The sequence below is a fragment of the Pempheris klunzingeri genome, chromosome 22, assembly GCF_042242105.1.
Source record: "Pempheris klunzingeri isolate RE-2024b chromosome 22, fPemKlu1.hap1, whole genome shotgun sequence".
Lineage (NCBI taxonomy): Eukaryota > Metazoa > Chordata > Actinopteri > Acropomatiformes > Pempheridae > Pempheris > Pempheris klunzingeri.
Window position 1 is genome coordinate 17,844,021 of NC_092033.1, and position 19,416 is coordinate 17,863,436.

General features: G+C 45.4%; 1 protein-coding gene across 1 annotated transcript; it reads left to right on the forward strand.

Moving 5' to 3' along the window:
- The first annotated feature begins 531 nt into the window (after positions 1 to 531).
- On the forward strand, positions 532 to 18,121 carry tmpoa (thymopoietin a). Its single transcript, XM_070854171.1, has 6 exons — positions 532 to 1,075; positions 7,293 to 7,410; positions 8,726 to 8,875; positions 9,259 to 9,410; positions 15,291 to 15,391; positions 16,921 to 18,121. Exons 1-6 carry the CDS (start codon positions 833 to 835, stop codon positions 17,321 to 17,323), a joined length of 1,167 nt encoding a protein of 388 aa, XP_070710272.1. The 5' UTR covers positions 532 to 832; the 3' UTR covers positions 17,324 to 18,121.
- The last annotated feature ends 1,295 nt before the right edge of the window (positions 18,122 to 19,416 follow it).

Sequence of the window (19,416 nt, forward strand, 5' to 3'; positions counted from 1 at the left end):
ATATATCCCTCATTGCCAATACAATATAATGATACAAATGGATACAATTTCAACAGTTAGGAAACAGATACAACTGCAAAAGCTTTAGTCCTCTATACAAAACATGCCAGGGGTCAACAGAAATGAATAGAAAGTGAAAACACTAAATAAGGAGCAGTCTCGCATTGCTTTTTTGTGAACTTATTGTCTTAATAGTTATATATTTTTACCTAAAAACATTTGTGAATCTACTAATGTCACTAGTTATATAATGTACTGATGTATCTACTAATCTAACTGCAGAAAATGTCATTTGGTTGATTATAAAGTTCTGTTATTTATGGTTGATCGATCAGAACGCGGCGATTGAACGGCGTCTCAAACTCGTGACGTCAGCTTTATTTTCAATAGTTGCATGTCTGATCCACCAATGAGGACGCTCCGTCACGCAGCATCTGGCCAATAGGATCGGTCCGTACCAGAGTTTGTGCGGGCGCTCACTTCCGGCCGTCCGTGAGCAGCAGCAGCTGCAGCCTGGCGCAGGTTTCACCAACAGGCAGCGGCTCACCAAGGACCACTTTCATTTCTCCATTCTTCTGCGTGGAGAAGGAACCGAAACAAACGACGGGAAGTCATTTTGGTCGTCTTTTTTTTCCTTCATTTTCCTTTTGAAACACACTTCTTACCCCCGTAGTCATTACTTGTTCCGCCAGTTAAATCCAGCGAGAGGCGCTGGTTAGCCGTTCCGCTCAAACCTCCTCTCCGTTTGCTCTCCCACCCCCCCCTCCTACCCGACGTTAGCTAGCTAACTGACCCAGGCGACGGTAGCTGTCCTCCCCATCCACACGCCGACATGCCTGAGTACCTGGACGACCCGTCTGTGCTCACTAAGGACAAGCTGAAGAACGAGCTGCTGGCGCACAACGTGGAGCTTCCGAGCGGGAACCCGACCAAAGACGTGTACGTGCAGCTGTATCTGAAGAACCTGACCGCTCAGAACCACAAACATGTCACGGCCACCACTCTGGACGCCTTCTCCAGCGACGAGGAGCTGCCGCCGCCCGTCGTCTCCAGCAGAAGTCGCTCCTCCGGGAAGGTGAGTTCGGTTTTTCCGTTTCGGCTTTAATTCCAGCTTCACCGGCAGAACCGTGAAGAGCAGCCCAAAGCGGGACGGGCCGAGTTTGTGCAACTTAAATAAGTGACCCCCCCCCCCTCCTCTCTCTTTGTTGTAACATTGTTTGCAATACATAGATTTACTTTGTTCAGCCACCCACAATATTACTAACCACCGAGTTCTAACTGATTAACCGATAACCGTCTGTGAAATAGACTAGAAAGGTCCAAAATAAAAACACGTGACCACGAGGAGTTCGCTCATGCGTCAAACTACTGAAAACTAAAGCCACAGTGATTAGAGGAGTGATTGTTACAATACGATGTGATCTGCCCACAGAGCGTCTATCCATCCATCCACAGCTCTGTTCTTGCCCGGGGGCCCCACCACCCCAGAAGCCCCTTTCCTGCCTTCATGTGCCACATCGGGGTGTTGAAACACAGAGGTTATTAATTTTTATCCTTAAGGGCACTGTTTTGAAATTGGACCGTCGATCACTTCTCCCAGGGGGGGGCACATGATGTTCTCCTCCCAGCCTCAAACAGAAGTGAACACATCTGTGGCCAAAACCAGAATCACTTCAGCCCCACAGACCACATTCAGCTCTCACTGCCCTCCATTAAAAGTTCCCCACATAACTCCAGCTCCAGTGTGTTTGGGATTTGGGGGGGGGGCAGGGTGGCAGGGTGGCAGGGTGGGCGCGCCTCTACTGTAGTGACAACAAAACTACACAACTGATCCAAACAGGTTATCAGTCACTGTGTGTGGATTACAGAGGCGGGTGGGGTCCCTCTCCCTCAGCCGGTTTAATCATTTGCTCTCTGCCATGATAATTGAATCAGCCTGTGTGTTGAGAGCTTTCTGGGCGGCCGCTCTACCTGTTCCCGCATAAAACGAAATCACGCCTAGACACAGAAACCGTTAAAGTGCAGATAAGGAAGCTGATGGGTGTGTGTTGTTTTTGAAGTATTGGAGTGTGTGTGTGTGTGTGTGTGTGTGTGTGTTGATTTGCCCTGGGTCTCACTTTCTCAGCATTCCTCTGTGTTGATAGTAAGATTGTCCCTTCCAGCCAGCGCCAGGCCTGCCCTCTGGACAACCCTGTGAAGCCTGCTGCCCTCTTGTCAGTTGTACATGCTTGTAACTGTCTTGTACCATTTCAGACCTGTGCACAGAGGAGTTTAGTACAGCTGTACTGTATAAAGAATATATTAGGTGGTGGCTAAGAACACTAACTAACTAATTTTAGAAGTGAGTGGGCCAGAACCCCGAGGTTAGGGCTCGGTATTTCAGCAGAAAGTATCAAACGGTGGAGAACTTGGTCAGATAAAGGAAATGTGTTGGTTGGTAGGTGTACAAAAACTGTCATAAACAAGATCTGGTCCTATTATAGACGTTTTTAATAACATTTCAGTAACGCATCAAAAAGCGATGACAGTTGGTCGTTGCAGATTATTAGAGACTCGTTTGCTCACTTCATGTTCTGATTTAGTTATAAAATGGGTAAACATTTAAAAGAAAATGCAAAGGAAAACAAATTGTAACAGGATTACGTTTGGCATTTTTCCGGGGCATTAAATGGCATCAGTCATTTCAGAGGAGAGAACAGAGGGATGAAGCTAGACCAAATTAAATATGCCGTTTTTTTCCTATAACATGGCGGCGTTTAATCACCGCGTGGATCGCCTTTACGAGCTTGTGTAGAAGTTGGTTTTAATTTCAGTTTTCTTTAGATGCTTTTTGATTCTATTTTTGTATTCATGACACATCTTTCAGTAAATGTGTGTGAAAACAGTCAGTTTAGATTTGGCTCCCTTTGTGATGTCATAAGGGGTATCTGTTGATCACGTCGCGCGCGCCCCCCCCCCCCCCTTCCAAAGCACGCATATTGTCCTCTTCTTCTACAGTATGCAGACAGCTGCAGCAGCCATGTCTGGTACCAGTTAATGCTGTGCTAGTAGTAATTCTACATGCAACTATGATCCTGAAGATAAACAGAAGACGGGACCTAATTCTTGCATTCTAGAAGCAGGAGATGCTGTCACACCACCCTGTAGAGGCTGAAGGTGTAGTGTAGCTCTGTTGAGCTGGACTTGAGCCAATGTCTGATCCAGGCTTGTTTGGGGGGGGGTCTGTACATGATGAAGGGTTGAGCGAAACAAAGGTAGTGATTGAGAAATGACATGTCCCACATGTTGGAGGTGGCAGGGTGCATGTTTGTGTCATTCATTCACTGCTGCTTGTAGTTTAGAAAACCAGCTGTTGTACTTTTTTTATTTTATTTCTTCCACCGCGTGAAGATTTCCATTCGCGATTAAGTGAGGATCTCTTCAGAGGTTCCGCGTAGGGGTGTGCACTTCAAGCTAAACTACTATTTGATGGTGGCGGTGAACTACTGGAAGAGTATTTGAACAGTTAAAAGGTCACCTGACTGTTTAGAGCAGCAGCTGCGTAGTGAGCTGCAGCTCTCTGTGTGCTGTGAGGTGTGGACAGTGAAGGTGATTAATCTTTCATGTCTTTTCAGATGATGAATAACTGCTGGCAGGGTGAGGGGATATTGTTTATTGTTAGTCTCACCAGATGAATCCTAACCTGGGCCCTGTCCGTACATATTTTGGTGTCTAAAAGACCTTTAGGTCTACAAAGTTCAGAGCCTGGGACTTGGTGTGACTTTGGTGTTTTTAAAGAGTTAGTTTTCAGCCACAAAGTAACTCAAAACGGCCTTTTAAAAGGATCCTGCAGGTCTGTCTCCACAGGGATCCTTTCCTTTATAGTGAGAGACACTTTGAACGCCAATCTGAGCCCGTCTGTGACAAAAACAGGCACTTTTAGTGGGCGTGCTTTGATCGGGCACATGTGCCCTCGAGGATTATGTTGCAGCCAGTTTCACGGCTTCTGGCTGAGGTGATCTACCAGACCAGTTCCTAAACCGTTTGTACCCACAAGTCATTTAGAGATCAAGATATCTTAAAGAGGGCACAGGTTTAAAGATAGTGGAATTACTCTTTAACCACTACAATCCACTTCTTCTCTTGTCAATTTGACAGCCTAAGCACTAGCCACCCTCCGTGGATATTCACTTTGTGAAATAACACCTCTTTAACCCTGATGTTTTTCATAGGGTGTCATCATTTGCAGTATGTTCCAGATGCTCTTTTTTTTTTTTTTTTTTTTTGCGAGAATATGATTAAATGGAAAAATCTCTTTGCCACAGGTTCAGCCATTGTTAAGTCCAATGTTGTCACTTGTCGGAGGAGAGAATTAATCTATCAATGAAAAAGGATATTCTTAACAAACAGTGATTCCACTGATAGAGGACTGTGTCTTCTGTGTAGCCGTGCAGCTGTAAGGTTTGAATGGCAGACCAGGGCGAGGTTTTACAGCAGCTAGTGTTATCACAATGGGTTTTGCCTCTTCGCTGAGGAAATACTTTCCTCAGGAAGAGGAATTTGACAGAACTTGACTCAGACTGCCGCTGCTGTGTGTGTGCGCGTGTTAGTGAATGTGGCCGTGCGTGTGTGTGTGTGTGTGTGTAATAAAAAGTCAGAAAGGACATGGTTGTTTATCTCGTGAAAACCTGGTGCTCACATGTCTGAGTGATTACAGGCTGCAGGTGGAGTGGGGGTGGAGGTGGAGGTAGGAATACCGCTCAAAAATTAATTCCTGGCATTTTTGAAATAGTTAACTGAAGCCAGAGTGGCTTTTCAAAGTGAACCATAAAGGCTTCCATACATCGTGTCTCTCGTGCTTGAAGTCTCTCCTTTTTAACGTTGTGTGTTGGTGAGATTGAAAAGAATTAGTGAGAATATTTAGAGTATGTGACAGTAGTGATGCAGACACTTGTGGTTAGCCTTAGCGGAGTACAGCTAACCACACACAGTCCATTGTTACTCAGCCGAGCAGTGAGTTACATCATTTAGCCACAGGTCTTGGCATGTCTTGCCCTCATACTACTCCATCCAGGCTGTGCTTGAGGAGTAGTAAAGGAAAGTCTGACGGCGTTTGTAGTGAGTTTCCTCCTCGGAGCTCGAGTCGGGCCGAGCGGTGAGCTCAGGATCCAGCTATGCCTTTTTTAAAGGCCTGGGTGTGGCTTGCACGGAGGGAGCACAGACTTCTTCTCTTCCCCCTCTTCTCCCGCTCTCTCAGGCCCAGACCTCTGTCATTATGAAACAGCCTGGCCAACATCCAGACAAAACCCTGCCGAGGGCCCACTGAGAGCCAGACGACCTCTCTGTGCGTCTCCCACGTTTGTTACATGCTGTGAAGCGTAGCAGCACCTCACCACAGTAGTTGCGCGTATAAGCCATACATTCCTCACATTTTCCGTTGATTCGTTGCTGGCTGAGCAAGTCACCTTAGACCCAGATGTTTGCTTTAAAGCTGCCCATGGTCACTGCATCCTTTTGTGGTCATGCAAAAGAATTACAATAAGTAGTTTTGGTCTGGCGTCTGACCTTGAATGTGCTTCTCTTGGTCGGCCCACTCCAGCAGAGGGTCTCTACTGGTCTGTAATATGGTTTTCATTGTCACAAAATCACCATTTTCTACGTGCATTCCACAAACATGCACTGCCTGGCTCCACTCGCTAACTATTTTCAGTGGGAAGTAGCTGAAGCCTCGCTTGAAAAGTTGCTGCATTATGATTAGAGACTGGGTGAAAGCTTTTACTGAGAACTAGCTGCAGCAGGTGTCGAGCTGAGCAGTATGTAGCAGGTTTCTAACATGTCGCAACGCATTCACATGTACGTGTATGAAAAGGCAGCCAGTCAATCAGCCTTTTTATACATATGATTTATACATAGAGTGGGGTATGTAGATTACATGCTGAACGTAACGTGTACAAATCTTCAGCCTCCTCAGAGGAAAGCGTCTCAGTGGGTTATTTCCCCTCTGGGAATCACACAAAGCCCCTCTTGGATGTGACTCCAAAACAACATGGCATTTTTCAACTTCATATAGTCACAGGGTGCGTTGAGTGTTTCGGGCAGAATGTGTTTGGAGGGTCACTTTAGAAAGGCTGGCATTTCACTTCTTTAGTCTGAGTCTGCTCTGCACTGTACTCTCCTCCTCCTACCTCATTCGTGTACGCTGACACTGAATACGGTCCACATTTTAGTCCACTTACCACTGCAAGCTATATCTGTCTCCATTTTGGATTGTGTGAGGGACTCGACCCTAACCAAAGCAAACATGGGCAGTCAGGAGAGCCAGCGGCGGCGCTGTTCACTGACCTCTGTATGGTTCTTATTACAGTTCAGTCTTTTAATAATCACATTGTTCATAACAGCACTTTGACTTGGTATGATCCCGACATGTGTGAGCAGAACATTTAATGCATGCTTGCTTTCTTTACTCTGAGGCAGGGTGAGCTGACGCTGGGCTTCATTTCAGAGGCAGCTGACTACAAACACAGAGTAATTTCCTGTAGGCTGGTTGTTTACTATCACGAAATGCCTGCAGCATCAGCTCAGAAAGTGCCGCCTCTTTTCCCTCTCTTTTTTTTTTTTCCTCTGGCTTCACTTCATCCTAGTAAACTGAAGGAAACTGTTAAGTTTAAGCATCTCTTCCAGGTCACATGTTTGTGTGACGTGAGTCCAGTGTGTTGCTAAATATCTGCTATATAGATCCCACACGGTGTGGAGTGTTTCTTTGTTCTTGTTGGATCCCCTCACATGCTTCAGGTTAGGTGCATTGGAAGCATAATTACCAACCTGGTGAACAGGTTTCTGTAACAGTCTGAATGCTCAGCAAACACAGTTTCCTCTGGGAGAGAACACGAACTTCACTGGAGGGAGCTCGGAGATGAACTTGGAGGAGGAAGGGGTGGGACAGTGTCCATTTGGGCTTTAGAGTGTAAAATGACTTTTCCTCTTTTTCCTGTCCCTTTCAGTGCTTGAATGTAGAATCATTCCAACTAGCCAGAGAGGACAAAGTGCTGTACAGGAGCTTTCCTTTGACTTCTTTACCTTTTTTTAGAGAAAGTTATTTCTTGTTGTCTTAGCAGGCAGTGCACAAACGGCACACACCCAGAAAAAGAGCTATCTGTCGTTTGACTGTTGTGATGTCGTTACTTGCTGATTACACTGCCCCAGGGCAAAAATAAATCCATGGCAGTCCCAGACCTGACCCTGATGAGTTTTTGCCACAGAGTACAGTTCACTATCGCACTTACCAACTTTGCTGTCCCCTCCTCCTCCCACAGAAAGCCACCAGGAAAACTGACAAGGTTCGGCCGGATGAGCTAGATGTGACCGTGCTGACCGACGAGGCCCTGAAGGACGAGCTGCTCAAGCAGGGAGTGGACATAGGGCCCGTTGTGGGTAAGTGCTCACCTTAGCAGAACACTGAGGTGACGTCTGCCCCGAGCACGTGATCCACGAGCGACCTTCTCACACACACAAGGATGTGGTGTGATGGTGCCACGCAGGTGGTGGAATTCACAAGTGGCTTCGACATGTTCGCTAATATTTTTGGCCCCTTCTGGAAACTATTACTCTGGAATGTGTGGTAATTTGATCTAAAATGGCAAGTCGTACACTTTATACATTCATGAGCAAAAGCTGGTATTCAGATATTGGCCAAGTCTCCCAACAGTTGACTCAAACAAAAGGCTGGCCGCTAAATCTCACAGTCATGTCATACATGGCACTCTGAAAACAGTACTTCTGTTGTAGAGAGCATTCACTAATTCATTCATACCAACTTCAAATGTTTTGATTCATGCCTAATGGTACTACATGTGTTGATGTTCAGATTATTATAGTGCTATGAATGCACACAAATACAGCTACTATACATTTTGATCAAATAAACAGTCAAATTATTCTGTACACTGAATAACACATAATAATATACTACTGATACTATATTGAAATCACTCCTCCTCAAGCACTCTGGAAATGTAGTAATATAGTAATAAAGGCCCTGCTGTGTGCCACTGTGTTTCCCCTCGGGCTTGATCAGTTATCAGTTTGTTGCGTGCATACTTCCACTGAAGCCAAGCAGTAGTGAGCCTCCAGAGCTGTGCTGCCACTGCTGCTGTTCTTTGAGACTAGAATATGCAAACCTGACTGGCATGTTTTGAATGTGGTGAGACGGAAAAGCAAATGACAAAGAAAATCTTTTATTGGCAGAGGCAGATTGTCACTGGCACCTGTGAGTACTTTACTTTATATATTGCTAATTGCCGAGTGTTATCTCAAGATGCCTTCCATGCAGAGCAGAGCCGATTCAGGAATTCAAAGTTAAGCATTCAAGAATCCCCACATGAGCAGCATCAGATATTAGATTGGGCGACAGTGGAAAGGAAAACCTCTCCTTTAACAGGAAGAAGCCTCGAACGGAACCAGGCTCAGAGATGGGCGGTCTACTGCTGGGGTCTCCGTTGGGTGGGGGTTGGACAGAAATGATTGTGAACTACGAGATCCAAAAAAAACCCTGCTAACAGTAAGACAAACAAGGCTGGGCTCACCAACATTACGCCTCTTCAGTCTCTGGGTGAATCCTCACAAGCCTTAGTGATATCATGCGGTGGTTCCTAGTTATTTAGGATCTCCCCCCCCCCCCCCCCCCCACAACATTCAAGTTATCTTGTGCAAGTTGAATTGAATCTCTCCCCTCTGGTGTTCCTTCCAGCCTCCACCCGTAAACTGTATGAGAAGAAACTGCAAAAGCTTCTGGACAACGGCCCTACACAGCTGCCGCTGCCACAGGTGGTCCTCACAGAGATCCAAGTCAACCACAACGGCAACTCTGAGTCCGACCTGTACAGTGACAAGGAGGATGGTAAGAAGAGCGTTCCACCACTCCCAGTGATTCTGTGTGCGTGGCTACGGTAGACTGAGGGTTTATATACCAGCACGTCCAGAAAATCTGTCATTTCCTAAACCATCTGCTGTGTGCAGTCACTTTCTAGGTGCTTTATTAAAACATGCGACGTGTTGTTCTCTCACTCACCCTGTAATCTTCTCACAAAGGGGAAATGTCGTGTGTTACCACACTGGTGTATCGTATGTGGAATGTTATTTAGGCTGCACGGTAACATTTGCATTTATATTGGCAACAATTGGCGGTAATGTGAAATAATTTACTCTTCATGAGCTTAAATGTGTTAAATGCTGCTGTATGCCCCTCGTGTAACAGTGTGCGACTGTACTGTGTTCCATTAGAAGTGACAGCAGAGCCAGAGCCTTTGGCAGAACCCGAGCCTGAACCTGAACCAGAACCAGAACCAGAGCCAGCTCCAGTGGTGGACAGACCTCTGAGGAGCCGAGGGAAGACGCCCGTCACCACCCGCACCCGCAGCAGCCAGCACCACACGGTAAGACACCGATTTTCAGCGCTAAGGAATCCTTGCTCTACCTGCGGACGTTTTTGAATGGGGGCCACTTGGGACAGCCTGATAGAGATGTTCATGTTCCCAGTGTAAAGACAACTCTCTTTGTGGAATAATGTTGATGACACACAAACCTGCTGATTTTGACTTTGTTGCTCTGAAACCTAATTTATCAACTTGATTTAAAATGAACCTCCTCAGCCAAATGTGGAACACGTACTGTATATTTGATATGTAATATAATACTGAATATTGACATATTCAGTATTAGATTTCTTGTCAGGAAAAACTGGACTGTAACTAAGCAGGAGAGTGTTTTCAGACACCTTGTTATGTTACTGTGAGCGCACAATAATAACACAAATACCATCAGGCACCATGATTATTATCTCTAATTAACAACACTCACAGAATCAGTTTTCCCACTCAGGTTCCTCCCCATTGTGACACGCACATTATACCACAGTTGGTTCTGAAGGGAATAGAGACGCGCTATGACGGCACTCAGCCGGTCCCTGACTTCAGCAGCAGTATCACCCTGCTCAGCTTCAACTTCATTAACCACATTCCAACACTGCACACTGTCAGTACAAAGAACAACCAGGACAGCCTGTTTAACGCCACCGTCTGCAGGCTCCACAGATTTGGAGCTTGAAGCTAATTTTCCCCTTTTTATTTCTCAGTATTTCAAGTTTTTTTTTTTTTTCCCCCGCCGTCCCCGTCTGCAAGGCCGAGCTGCAGTTGTAAGAGCAGTGTGTGTGCTGCAGCAGGAAGGACGGGACACCAGACAGCTGGTGCTGATCATACACTGTGTTTTCATTTTATTGCAGCGGAGTCACGCCCAGCTCAGCGTGAGCCTGTAGGTTCGGAGTATCCGTGCTGCCCGCCGCATGTCCGACTCAAAGCACATGACTTGGATTAGCTGCTGTCATGCACATGTTGGATGCTGCAGACTCCTGAGCACACTGACTTTTCTGTTCTGTGCTTGAACCCCTAGTTTGTTCCTCACCTCCACCACATTTCCATACACTCGGTTTTGTAATCATGAAACCGTGGTATTCGCAGTAGTCTTATCAGATTCTGTGTTTGGGGAAAAGGCTCTGGGAACCCCGTGTGTGTGTGTGTGTGTGTAGGGGGGGGGGGTGTAATCCAGCAGCCTGAATGTGGCAGTGAGCAGCTCCTCCTGCTGTTCACGCTGTTAACCTGCACCTGGTGAGCTGAGACCCTGAGGAACGACAGGCGTGTGACGTTAACAGTACGTGACATGTCCTAATGTTTTCGTTGACGTAATCTCATTAGGTGACAGTAATGGTTTGAGTTAATCATGTGACCGTTGCTGCGGCTGGCAGTTAAATTCCCCACTCCTACTCCTGTTTGCATTTCAATTTTTTTTTCTATTTCCATTTAAATTAATTTAAGGTTTGCTTCAAAAGCTCAGTTGGCCTTTTTTGGTCTGTGCCCGTTAATAAAGTACAGTATGGTTCCTTTTAACCATTTCATAATTGAATTTACAGAACAGTTACAGGGGGGTGGAACTACTCGGTTATGTTTTTTTTCCTGCTCCAAACTATTGTTTAAAAATCCACTGTTGTTTGACCTCTAGCCTAAATGACTAGTAGGTACAAAAGTTTGGGAATTGGAAACCCCAAACTTTTTGGGTTCCCTTTTTACAGGGACTGGTCTTTTTGTTAAAGAGGAAGATCTTTTTTGTTTAACCAGAAACAGCTGCTTGTATGTTTTGCAAGTAATTTTCCCATGCAGAGCACGAGAGTCATCTACCACTGACGTGTTTGGTTAGTTTGATATTTTGTGACTTTGGCGTTTTTAAAAGGTTAGTTCAGACTAGTTAATAGCATTTAATGCAGGGCTGACACACAGTATCTGTATATGAATACACAGGTTATGTGTATGAATGTCTGGACTGAAGGTAAAGCAAACGTAAATGGCTTTAAGTCAAACACATCTCTCTGCTGGTATGTGCATACCATGTGTGTAGAGAGACCAGTTGCTGGAAGAAGAAGATACCGATGAGGAGCCTGTCCTGCAAGTAAAGCGCAAATCCAGGAGGTTGTCCCACAAAGCGGTGAATGCTGCCCCCCCCCCCATCCCACCCCACCCATTCTCCACGCATCAACACTGTAACTGATTACATCAACTGGCTTCACTTCACACCGACTGTCACTGATCACTTTCTAAGTGACTCAAGAATCTTTGGGCACCTTTTACACCTGGCTTCAAAGGTGGGGGGGTGTGCTCAGATGCAGCATCTTCAAACTTTCTGCTATATCTGCTTTCAGCGACTGTCCTACATCAAAATACAATATACTGTAGTGTTGCAAGCAGCTTTATGATTAAATTAGCATCAGTGCGTTCAAGTAGGGCTGCAATTTAATCTGTTTGGACCAGCAGTCCAAAGATATCAAGTATACAAGGCTATAAGGAAGTGAAACCAGCTTGGTGAATGGTATATTTACACCCTAGTTGTCTGATTACTGCAGCCTACATGTGATATTAACATTCACTGTATGCAGCAAGACAAAAGGACAGAGTTTAGCCTGCCTACAAATTCAGTACAAAAAAAAAACTGACTGGAAAAAATTCCATGTGGGTTTTCCATTTGGAGCAAGCTAGTGTAATTATGAGGTGTATGAAAGCAGACTTGGAATTCACTTATTCACCCCTCATTCTGTCTCTTTATCTTCTCTTTTTATGATCATCTCCCTCTTGACCTCCCTTTTCTGTACTCTGTCCTTTCATATTGTGGTTTTTATGTCCCAGCAGATAGTGCCTGAGGATCTCAGGCCTATATTGACAGATCAGGTCCGGTTGCAGCCTAACAAGAGGGTTCACCACAGGCTGGACAGTCTAGCTCGAGCTGAACCCCCCTCCACCTCGCTCAGACCTGCCCAGGTAGCTGAGGGCTGTGGCCACTAGATGGCACTGTTTGTTCACTCACTGACACCTGGATGGAGACACTGGTCTGTTGCTTCTGCTGAAGAGGAGAGATGTTCCTCTTCAGGGATATGCTGTTCTAATCATCTTGTCTTAAAGTGTACCTAAGGGTGGTGGGCAAATATGTGCATTATCAATCACAAGTGGGTTGTGTTTCACTAGCTTCTTGGACACACAGAAGATCGGGAACGTTTGACGCTTTTGCCAATTTATTTTCCGTCTCAGAAAATGTGGAGAGTTTAAAGACGTGATTGTCAGATTATCTCTTTCAGAAAATGTTGCATGCGGTCCCTTTCTAAGATACTGAGGGGTAACCTGTGGCTAACACGCAGTCATTGTCTGCTGCCGTTTGATCTCTTAGAACCCTAAAAGAAATTGTCTGCTTGCTCAACTTGTTTCTGAAACCTGTAGCTCCAAGAGGAAGAAATGCAGCTACGTCTTCCCAAACCCAGTAAGGATTCACCGCATGAGCCAGTCGCTCCGCTCAACACTGCCCTGCTAGAGGTTAGGCTTTTGGCTGTTCGCCAGCTGTCTTAACCTAAGTAGATTTAGCACAGAGTCACGTCCACTGCGGTTGAATTGCTCTTGGGTAGTGGTTGAACTTGCAGTCACATGCTTGTACAGATACACCGCACTCTACACCATCACACACTGTCATTCAGTACCATGGATGTATTATGTGAGCCAGAGCACCTAGTTTAGTGCAGTAGTGTTCATCCCATCATGCTTTGCCGATTGGCTCAAACTATTTGCAGTGAAAAAGACCGGGCTTTAGAAAAGTTTGACAAAGATTAATTGACCATGTTTGTGGCCGGAGGCGTCCTGTCAGCAGTTTTACTGACCTAGTGGTGGTCTATGGGGAAGGTGCTTTTTGGGCTGCAGTGGGTTTGTTGTTCCAATACTGAAGAGTGACCACCGGGGAAAACTGGAAGCGAGGCTGAGGAGTGGTTTGGTTTTCAGTTATCCATCCATGGTCAGGGTGCTGGTAATTAAATTAGCATCAGTGTGTTCAAGTAGGACTGCAATTTAATGTGTTTGGACCAGCAGTCCAAAAGTCAAAGATTAAGTATACAAGGCTATAAGAAAGTGAAACCAGCTTGGTGAATAGTATATTTACACCCTAGTTGTCTGATAACTGCAGCCCACATGTGATATCAACATTCACTGTATGCAGCCAGACAAAAGGACAGAGTTTAGCCTGCCTACAAATTCAGTCCAAAAAAAAAGTGGAGTGGTTTGGTTTTCAGTTATATTGCATCCATGGTCGGGGGGTTAACTGTGAGGAATGGTGTATTGCAGGGTGGTGAACAAGACTACGTGATTTATGTTCAGCTCACACCTCACTGATTTGAAGACAAACACTTGGGTGGTGTTTAACCTGAGGCATCTCATCACAGCTGGGAGGGGGTGGGTCAGTGTTGTCCTCTTGTCAGTCACACTGGATGTGATCACTCACAGTGTTGCTGTGCACTCAGTGTTGTTGTGTTGTTCAGACACCAACACTTTGCTGCGAGCTCCGTCTGACTGGATGAAGCAGATCGGAGAATGAGCGCTCCATGTTGAATACCGTTTTCTGGTGAACGTGATGGTTTGTCTGCCCACAGGTCAGGATACAACACAAGCACAACGATGTATAATAATATATAAGCCTAAACACAATAAAGGTGTATGGCTGTGATCGTACTGAGAATCTGTAACAGAGACAGAATGTTACATGGCCAGTGTCGACAGCTGCATTGATTAAAATTAAGATGCCGTCTGTCCATCATGAGATGGGTGACTGAGGCATTACCCTCGGGACAGGCTGTGATTTTTGAGAAGCTGAATAGTTTCCATGACTATCGTCTTGTTTTAAAAAGTATATTGTCCTGACTGATGGGCACACAACCAGGCGTACTTTAGGGCGTATGAACTTTGTAGAGCTTTGAAGATGTTTTGATCTCGTGTATTTGTTGGTGTCTCAGGAACCTGAGCCGAGTGTTGAACCCTTAAGACCGGCAACTATGGTGCGTAGACTTCCTAGAACGTATTTATATCCGGGGTATTAAGGCTAATGCCGCATTCTGTCATTTTCTCTTCAGTTAAATCTATTTCTGAACACGTGTATCTAATGTAGTCTGTGTTCTCCAGGCCAGCACTTGCACAAAACAGAGCTCACGAGCGGCCGTCAAGCCACCCAGGCCCTCCCTCTCTCCGACCGACCTCCCCAGAGTCTACCCAGCCAGCTTTAGCCCCCTGTGTAACATCTCACCCATTAAGAGCCCGCAGTCCCACTGGCCTCTGTCAGACCAGTTTGGACCTAAGCCTGCAGAAAGGGTACAGCTCTACTCAAACATCTGTGGTGGCTGTACCTCCCTCTTGTCTCTCTCTCTCCCTTTCACTCACATGTCTTAACGGCGAAACACCAAGAGTTGAGACTCTCCCGATCTATACTTTGTAGTGGGGGGGGGTTATTAATGATCAATGGGCCAGTTGTGCGCAGCTGTTGAGGCTCTCTGCAGCGACAGTTGTGTGGCAGCTGAACCGGTTTAACAAACAGTCACGCACATTGTCTGTGAGCAGGAGGAGCGCGCCCCCCCGGATGTCCCGCCGCATAGGAGGCAGCAGAAAATCCCCAGCTTCTTGACCTCACGCAGCCCTGTGAAAACACTGTGCTGCACACCCAAGGATGTGCTGGTGAGACAAGCACTGCTCCCCACGTTACATTCAGTTGGCCCAGTGGTAGACATGGTGGTTGGATGTGAGGTGATCACACAGTGAGTGGTGTCTAATATCAGGCAGGGGGCCCTCTGCTGGGCCAGACATTCACCTGCAGGTGATTTTAGTGGGGTTATGGGCTGGGTGCTTTTACATTAGAGGCTATCAGAGGCGTATTCAAAGTGTTGGTGTTCTCTCTGTGCTTGGTGTCTGTAGGTGGAGAAGATCGCAGCCAGCGACCAAACCACGAAAGTGGAGGAGAAGGACATTCTGAAGGAGCTCTTCCCCAACGACTTAAACAGTCCTACAGGAGTCACGTAAGTAACCGGTGTTCCTTTCATTTATTCTCTTCTGAAAATGGGCAAAGCACAAACACCCATTGCAAATTACCAGAACCTGACATGATGTCTTCAACCAGCAGTAGTTTTTCAATTTAAAACGGCTCCAGCAGAAAATCCTCCCGTCTGTGAAGCTGGAGGGGTTCACACTCGCCTTTTGTTTCTCAAATATAATTCCCATGCAAATGCAATTTAAAAAGTTTAGACCGGTTCACTGCAGAAATGCACGAGCTGGAATGATTAAAAAGATTGGCGTCAAAGTCAAACAATTAAAGGGGCAATTTAGTCTTGCACTTCCCTCCCCCAGTTTGTAACCCAGACTTTCAGTTTGTAATACTGAAGCCAGAGCTAAGATGACCCCGATGACACCTTTGTCCCCCGTGCTGTGTCAACATCATTAATGAGCTGGCTTCATCAGAAAACGTGTGTTTTTGATCAGAAAACTCTTATTTTTAAACATTTTAGTAAGTTTGGATCAAAATGAGTTCGATCTGACCGTGTCATATGTAGTAAGTGGGTTAAATAGGACATTTCCTGTCCTCACCGAAGCCGTCGTCTCAGATAAACTTCGCCCTTTTACACACGTCGCACACAAGCACACAGTCTATGCACACACCAGCAGACTGGAATACTGAGGCAGGACGTGATGCTAAACTAGCACCGCCACTTCACAGAGGAGCGTTCAGGCCCAGTCAGAGCTGACGGCCACACCACTGCTGTCCAAACAAAGTCGGAGCATGAAGGAGTTTACCTTTGTGGCTTTCTGCTAGAAAGACTTGGGGCGACAACAAAGATGAGATGAGGTCTGGGTCAAAAGCAGAACTTACAGGCTTATGTCCCGTATTTACGTAAAGATGCCATGTCGATATTTTACACTCGGCGTGTGTCAGATGAGGATTCAGCTCCTATTCTTTGGGGTGACTTTTTTAAGGTTTAGAGTTACTGTCCAGGTTTATTGTGGATTGGAAACTGAAATGCACTTAATGTTGAATCAGGTCACAAACACAACAAAAACTTGGTCACTAATCAAGCACCCCCACTTTTAACTAGAACTAGAACGAGGTGCCCATGGGTGTAGGAATGCACAGTCTTCCCACTCCAATCCCACACCTTTCAGGGTCCCTGCCAGCTCTGAATCAGTCCACTGTTTTTCCCAAATTCTTTTTCCTGTGAGGTAACACGAGGTCACTGGTAGGACAAACTGTTGAAAGTACCACAAACACCCACTTAATGTCCATGTTGGCGCTAATACCACTACATTAGATGTGTGCACCCCCAATAAAACCTCTTATTTGGTTCATTTTGAGCTGCAATGATGATTCAAACTGTGAAAAGAGACGATTGGAAGTTTGCCTCAACATCCAGTCCAGTCCATCCCACCTCCAACCGGTGCTCATTGTGCTTTTGTGTCTAGTGTGCCACCGATGGCGGCAGCAGCACCAGTTTGTCAAAAGCAAAGCCGAAGAGCCACAGGACTGTGTGACTCATTCTTTCATTGTCTCTTGCAGGGCCACCTGTCGACGGCCCATCAGAGGAGCCGCCGGCCGCCCGCTGAAGTCCAGTGACCTGTGGAATGACGAAAACTCCCTCATCTCTCCGAAAACCATCAAGACCACCAGCTCCTCCTCCTCGTACACAGAGAGTCGCACGGTCAACAGAGTCACCAGACTGCCCCTTTCCTACTCCAACTCCTCTACCTCCGCCTCCTACGCTCCCTCCAAGCCTCTGTCTGCCGCTGCCCCAGCAGGCCAGACCAAAGCTGCGCGCCACAGCATGTCTCTGTGGATAAAGCTGATCCTGCTGCTCGTTGTGGCTGCTTTCCTGTTCTTGGTTTACCAAGCCATGGAGACCAACACCATCGGCCCTTTTGCAGCCTCAGACACAGAAGTAGCCAGTGGCAGCGCCGCGTAGAGCGCACAGGAAGTGTCTGGAGAGGGAGAGAAGCCCGTCTGCTTCTTCTTTTTTTTCTTTTTTTTTTAAAAGTGTGAATCTACATTGTAGCCATTATGTTCAGGGGCTGTGAAATTACCTCTGACGTCTTCCCTCAGTGTTTCATCTTTTCTTTTTTCCCTTCATTAGTCAGTCGTCAGTGACTTCCTTCAGAGAAGTGACTTAGCGGTTTCAGTAACACTTCAAGGACCTCCATCGTACGCGTCGGCAGTACAGTACTGCTTCTGCTGCTGATGTTGTTTTTGCGCCATTTTTGACTCGGTCAGTGAGGTTATGACAAAGCCAGCCAACTCATCAACCCTCAGACTCACGCAGCAGCTCGGGCCAGCTAGCACAGAGGCTGTCATAGAAACATGTGAACGGCTTGTGCTCATTTCTTTAGTATACTTGCATGGTGTGTGTGTGTGTGTGTGTGTGTGAGAGAGAGAGAGAGTGTTTGTACTGAATGAATGAACCGTATTGGTCAAGATTTATTGTCACACTTTGCCTAAGTGTTTGTCTCTGTTCAAGTCATTAACAGCCTTGAAGATGCAATTTGAACTTGTAATTTTCTTTTGTATTTTACTCGACCATCTTTGTTAATGAGACAGGGAGGCTTGTTCTTATAATCCAAAAACTTTGAAATCTTCTTAAAAACCTATACCAATATTTTCTTAATATTGTCTTCTAATAAAAGTGAACGTCCCTGTGTATTCTCCTTAATTATGTATTCACTGTCACAAATATTGAATATTCACTCAATAAACTATTATGTTGTTACTGTGCCTGTAAGAGCATTTTATTTGTGTGTGTGTGTTATGAGAAGATTTCAAGGCAACAAAACTTCAATACACTTTTTAAACAAAATCAGAAATGTCAGCTTCTTATTGGAGTAATTAAAGTGTGTGCGTTTGATGTCTTTATGCTTCAAAACCCCTACATATCAAACGGAGATTGAAAAAGGTTAATTTCCTGGTTGAGCAGCTCACAACATGCACTGAAACTGTGATTGTTTTAAAAGTGAAGAGAAAAAAATCATAACTGTTCAAATTAGGGGAAAAAGGTGAGTGTAGACATTTTAAACTAAACACAGTACAGTGCATACTAGGAAGTACGCCAGTCTAGCAGTGTTTCTAGATATTCTATCAGTTAAATGCTAAAATATAGTTACAGTAAGGAAGTCGAAGTCAGCAAAATGGCTTAGTAATGTCATTTATACAACTTAAAAAAAGGTTGCTACTGTATCATTAGCCAACATTAGTTGGCAAACATGTCTGTTATGAGCAATAACACTAAACCGTGGTGGCTGACAGGCAGGAACACATGCTAAACCGAGCTGAGACGGGTGTTGAATGTGTGTTACACAACGATGGATGACTGACTTTGGTTGCTCTTCAGGGCTGATCTGTAAAGTGTCCCATGAAAGGACAGACATTTTGGACGTGTCATCTCTGGAAAAGTACAGTGTGAACAAATTAGAATGGCTCTGTTCCACTCTAGTATCCCAGTAAGCCATCACACCGATGGCAAATGTCTGCTGCGAGAAAAGTTGATAGGTTTGTGTGTAACCTTGTTTGGGAATATGCATTACTAAAGAAAGTCTGTGCTGTTTGCATTTAATTATATTAACCTGGGACCAGATAATATTCCAGCATAAGAATACTGTACATAATGTACTGGAGGGTGGAGGAGGGTGGTGTAATTGGGGCTCTAGCAGCTCATTTCTGCCCCAGTGGCCATCGAAAAAAAATAGATCTGGCTTTCTTTCCCAGCTGTCTGAATGTTGGTAGCTCTTCCCAAAAATGATTCAGTGTGCCATCATAAAGAATTAAAGTTACCGACTATTTGTGACAGACTTTAATACACGCACAGCCACTACGGAGGTGTGCATTCCAGTCCAATCTTTAGGGAGACCATGACAGAAAAGGAAAACTGAATATTTTATTTTCCAGATTTTGGAACAAAATCTGGAAAATAAAATATTCAGTTTTCCAGAAATTTGTTTCCAGCCTTTTTTTTTGTTTGTTTGTTTGTTTGTTTCTGCATCACAGACAACAACAGTGACTTCTAATGCA

Coding starts and splice junctions, on each gene's coding strand:
- tmpoa (XM_070854171.1), top strand. CDS start 833: ATGCCTGAGTACCTGGACGACCCGTCTGTGCTCACTAAGGACAAGCTG. Junction 7,411..8,725: donor GGACATAGGGCCCGTTGTGG/GTAAGTGCTCAC, acceptor TGTTCCTTCCAG/CCTCCACCCGTAAACTGTAT. Junction 9,411..15,290: donor GCAGCAGCCAGCACCACACG/GTAAGACACCGA, acceptor TGGTGTCTGTAG/GTGGAGAAGATCGCAGCCAG.